The sequence below is a fragment of the Nuphar pumila genome, chromosome 6 (genome assembly GCF_984573655.1).
Source record: "Nuphar pumila chromosome 6, dmNupPumi1.hap1.1, whole genome shotgun sequence".
NCBI lineage: Eukaryota > Viridiplantae > Streptophyta > Magnoliopsida > Nymphaeales > Nymphaeaceae > Nuphar > Nuphar pumila.
The window spans coordinates 39,645,725-39,650,961 of record NC_143254.1 but is presented as its reverse complement, the minus strand read 5'-3'; the positions used below and the strand labels follow the sequence as shown (position 1 = coordinate 39,650,961).

The window sequence follows — 5,237 nt, the reverse complement described above, 5'->3', positions numbered from 1 at the left end:
TTCTCTGTTGGTGCTTGGAGTTAGAGAGTGGGAACGGCAGATTTTCGCTACCTGAGAATTAATAAAAGAGAGTGGAAAAGAAGAAATAGAACAGAAAAGAGCCACACGATAATTGTCTTTTCTTCTTTTCGAAAACTTCTCGTTTTTTATTTGTTTTTCCACCAACGAGCATACACACAAAATGCTAAAACCGCAAGGCAGTCAAGAGAGAGAGACGGGGAGGATGGCAATGCCATACCTCTCTCAGTGGAACTAGACTCCTCAGAAGTATCCTTCCTTTTTCCCTTTGATAGTCCTTGATACTAACCGTACAGTAACCGAAATTCTTACCCATGAGAGAGATGGAGGAGGATTCCTCTGGGAGTAGTTTGCGTGTAGTGGTCACGTTGGGCAGTGCTGTATCTGAGAGACCTGCACCATGTTGCTGCATAAGTCATCGAGCCTCTACCTCTTCGCCCCTGCCACAGTCTGGTAAAGTTGGAGGTTTGACAGCCCACCGGACGACGACGTCGCAGTCTGCGCAGAGCCCACCACCACGCAGCCGTCGCTCCTCTCGCTTTCGGAGCTAGAGCAATGGCGGTCGAGCACTCCAACAGGCGTATCGGGGTTGGACGGCGAGCGGGTGGCCGGCTCGTGCTTCTCCATCACAATTACATCCTGCATCAGCTCGTAGCAGATAGCCAGCCGCTCCTGCCCAGTTAAAAATGATGTTCAAATTAAATATGCTAGTTTTAAAACTAAACTACATCGATTATTTTTTTTGAGCTTAGGGGCCGGAATATAATTAGACATAGAATGCAAATATCTTGTTCAGTTTTCCAGAGAGTCAGTACTTGATGAAATATCAGAAAGGCCTCTCTCTCTCACACACAGAAGAAACCAACAGGAACAGCCATCAAAATGGTCATTTTCTATTTTGTTTGAAAGTTTCTCTCTTTTTTCTTTTTCTTTAATTTGTTTTTCCATCAACAGGGAGACACAAACGACAGAACCAGAAGGCTGCGCGTGCAGCAGAGAGAGAGAGAGAGAGAGAGAGAGAGAGAGAGAGAGAGAGAGAGATTGCCATGTAGATGATTTAAAATAAATGAGGGTCTTAGCCGCTTAGTGATATTGTTCCCGGTTTTGTAGCTACTGGAAAACAATGAGAAACAGAACTAGCCAATCCAATGCACAATGCACTGGTACTGAAGTAGAGCTCGAGTCCTTACTTTATTTACATGAACGCAATTGCAGAGGGCGTCCAGGTGGCCCGCGAAGCACGACGGAGCGATTTCCCGGGAAGCAGAGAGGAGGGACGCCGCTGCGACGATCGAAGGACGAAACTCCAAAAGCATGATATCTAGGAATCCACCAAAAACAAACCCATCAATTCCGTCTGTTCTCCTCAATTTCACCATACAAAAGTAAAGCCGATTAGTTAATGCTCCTTACCAGCTTGCGTCCTCAGGATGATCTCGATAGCCCGAGTCCTCAATTCTGCCATTAATGGCGGATCGTCGAGATCGAAGAGGGAAATGAAGAAATTAATGAAGGAGAACGGCGTGATGGATCGCATTCTCCATTTTAGAGCGCCGAGAATTAACAATTCCATCCTTCGGATTGTGCGAACGTCGAAGACGAATTCCTCCTCTCTCTTTATGCGTTCAATGAACCCGAGCAGAAAAAGCAAACGTCATTAATTTAAAAATCGAGAGAAACAGGAAAACGATGACAAAAATGTAATCATTAATCGAGTAAGTTTCCCTTCCACCTGCATATCGGATAACGGGAGTTCTGCCTTGCGCATCTTCGACGCGAGAGAGACGCAGGTGATCGAGAGGAGACAAAGTATCCACGCCTTTTTCCTCTGCAAAAACCGCAAACCTCAGATTCATAGCAGATCGAGAAGGAAAAAAAATGTAAAAAACTAATCTTTATACAGGAAGATTTCGATTCACCAAAATTTTACCCCGGAAAAATGAAACTCTCGAGCTAATTCCGGTGGCGTAAGTTCGAAATTCGAAAGAGTAAGTAAAAAATGAACCGAACGCGGAAATTCACCGCAAGGAAAAAAAATGTTAAAGTAAAAATTTTGGCGCTGTTACCGTAAGGGAAATGGACAGGTAGAAGTAATTCACAGCGAGTATAAATAAAAAATGTACAGAAAAAGCGAAAGCACACTGCAATATTGCCAACTTGCCGGTATTTCGATCAGAAAATTACCAATTGAGGTAATTGTCTTTGTAGAAAGGGAAATTTTTAAACATTACCAAGACGTTCTGAGTTTCCTGGAATTTCCCTCCGGGAAAATGAAGCGATCACACAAAGAAAAAAGGGAGAAGACTTCCAAACGATTGCTTTTCCTATAAGACAGAATTTTCTCGTCGAAAAATGAAACGATCAGCGTGATTCACGTCGAAAAACAGATTAGGAAAAACAACAGACCAAATTTACGTAGAACTTTCTAATTACCGGAATTTCCTGCCGGGAGATGAACCGGTCGAGATAATTCACCGCCAGATATGCCACAAAATGGTCGAATCTCGAAACCTGGAGTTTTACACGAAAGAGCCCTGTGAGTTACGTTTCCAATCTCCGATCGGATAAATCCGTAGTCAACAGCACCAAAAAAACGTCTTTTTTCACCTTCGTGACCACGGAAATGGCTTCCTGGCGATCGGAGGCCTGTAGCTCTCTCGTTTTATACCTCTGCGCGTAGTTCCCGTCCGGCATATGCTCGCATTCCGTCGAAAAGAGGAGCGCGATGGATCCCGACTCCGACTGCTGCTCTGTCGCAAAGAAGAAGATCGGGTAATCGAGATCGACCTCCATTTTCCTTCTCGTCTATACAGAATCGTTCTCTGTGTTCCTCTTGGCTTCCTTTAGAGAGAAGAAAACCGGAAGGCGGCCATGGCAGAGGATGCCGTACCGGAGAGTATATAGAGAAACTCTTTTTTGCTTCCTTCAGAAGGGAGGGACAGACATCAGAAACTATCCCGTAGCTCAGTTTCCGGCGAGAACTCTCCGTACAGGCAAGTCCACACTCTTCTCGCTTCCTTCTGGAAGAAGGAATCGTAATGCCGAAGCTCGGCGAGTCTCTCGGTCTCCTCTTCCGTCAGGGAGGAGTACGACGGAAAAGGAACCACCGGGAAGAATGCCGCAGCTCAGCTTCCGGTGTGTTCTATATACAGAATATCTCGATCTCTTTTTGTTTCGTTCACAGAGAATACGGCCAGAAAACAGCCATCGGATAAGAGACCGTAGTTTTAATCCCGACGAGTTCCCTTCCAATATACAGAACCGATCGGTAGCTCCTCGGTCCCTTCAGATAGAGCGACGCCAGAGAACGGGCGCTGGATGTCCTAACTCGGACTCTGGCGAGGGAAAAAGGAGTCTCTGCTCCCTTCTTCCACCACAACTCTCTCCCTCTCTCTATATGTGAGAGAGGAGGATTTTTTTTTTTTTTCTTTTTTTAATATCTGCCTGAAAATTGCCGGTCAAAAGATATAAAAAGCTCCCTTGAATTTTGGAAAAAGTAATTATTTTAGCAATTTTGCTTTTTATTTTCATAGACGAAACTACCCCTAAAAAGTATTTTTATATCCCATTCTGGGCGGCCACACACACAGCGGGAAAGATGGGGTTGGTCTTTTGTTTGTGTAATTTTCATACGCACAGTAAACCTTTTATCTTAATTAATATACCCGCCCTTATTTTCATGTTTTCTATATGGCCCCCAAACTTTTGTTCCTTTTAAGCAGATACCTCCATTTCTCAGGCACTTTGAAGTTGATGTTTGCCTCTATAAAAAACTGAAAAAGTATCTAAATAGATCGTATGCTCAATGTAAAGACAATTTAACTTTAAAGCATGCCAAATGTCCATTATTGTCATTCTGGTATATAATTGCCTAACAAGAATTCAAGATAAAGGATGAGTTAAAATACTGAGTCTAAAGTGGGATTTAGTTTCTTTTATAAAGGCAAATTAGTTATTTACAAATATAATTTTAATAGGTCCTAACTCATGAAGTTATTTACTAAACTAGGTTAAAAGATAGGGATGCACATTAAACAAGTTTAAACTTTAAAATTTGAATATTTCAAAAACGATTAGTGCCAACTAATATGCCCCACCAAACTTTTCTCATTTTCAAATACCCATCCAAAATTTAACCTTGTTTAAGCAAATAAATCCCATGAACTAAATACCATTAAAATTATATAATAATTAAGGTAACGTTTTTCTAAACTCTTAAACTCATACATGCGTGACTCTTGTCTCAAACAATATAACTTAGCAACAAATAGAAACCTTGTGCTCTCGTAATATTTGATACTAGATTGCAATTAAACTTTGGTATTACTAAGTGCCAAAAAACAATATCTTGAGTATAAATAGAAAGTTATACATAAATGTTTTGGGGGATAATACTTTAATTCTATAGTTCGAGAGTAAACTAAATGGCGTTTTTGCGTAAGGCTGACAAAACTTTAGGAGTTATTTGAAATATATATAAACTACTGTGGGTATATTTGTTTTGGTGAAAAGTTTGGTAGGCGTTTGACAATCAAAGCTTGTTTTTGATGAAATGTCAACGACTTTAGGGATATATATAATGATCATTTTGAGGGATAATTTGGAGATTTCGTGCTTCGAGGGCAATGAGTAGGACTGCGATTACTGTTCCAGGCCCATTTTGGTCATTTCTCAGCTTTCAAAGTGTCCGGATAGCAGATGTGGATTTTCTCTTTTTTATCCAAAATGACCATAGTTTTAAAATCCAGTGACTCGGCTCGTGGATGATGGACTCGTGACTGAACGGGTCAGCCCGGTGACCTCAGTCGGGTCATGTTAACTTTATATTTTATATAAAAAATCAATAATTATAAAACTTGTGAAATTTTTTATGTTATAAAATCTTAACTACAATTAAAAAAAAACTTTGATGTAAGAGTTCATTCATATATTTTCAACAATGAAAATCGCATCTATACAGTCAGATTTGCCAAAAAACATATCTAGCATAAGGATTTTGAAAGAGTTGTGGTCCATCCCGTTTCCCGTTTATTTTTCACATTTTTTCATAATGAGCACAATAAATTGAGTTTAGTTTCACTCATCCCCTATTTTCATACCCCTCTTAAATGTTAAAATGCAAGCTGTTTTGATCAAATAGATGGGTTAAGCATGGTTAATTCAATACAAATCGACCCTTTGATAATATTTTTTGCAACAAAAAAAATGTTGATTTTTCA

At 40.6% G+C, this 5,237-nt stretch overlaps 1 protein-coding gene across 1 annotated transcript; it reads right to left on the bottom strand.

Moving 5' to 3' along the window:
• Positions 1 to 444: 444 nt before the first annotated feature.
• LOC149834693 (putative cyclin-D6-1) lies at positions 445 to 2,811 on the bottom strand. The gene is made up of 6 exons (XM_090009432.1): positions 2,626 to 2,811; positions 2,452 to 2,529; positions 1,751 to 1,846; positions 1,432 to 1,633; positions 1,218 to 1,339; positions 445 to 690 (listed from the first exon to the last, which is right to left on the bottom strand). Exons 1-6 carry the CDS (start codon positions 2,809 to 2,811, stop codon positions 445 to 447), a joined length of 930 nt encoding a protein of 309 aa, XP_089865558.1.
• Positions 2,812 to 5,237: the final 2,426 nt, after the last annotated feature.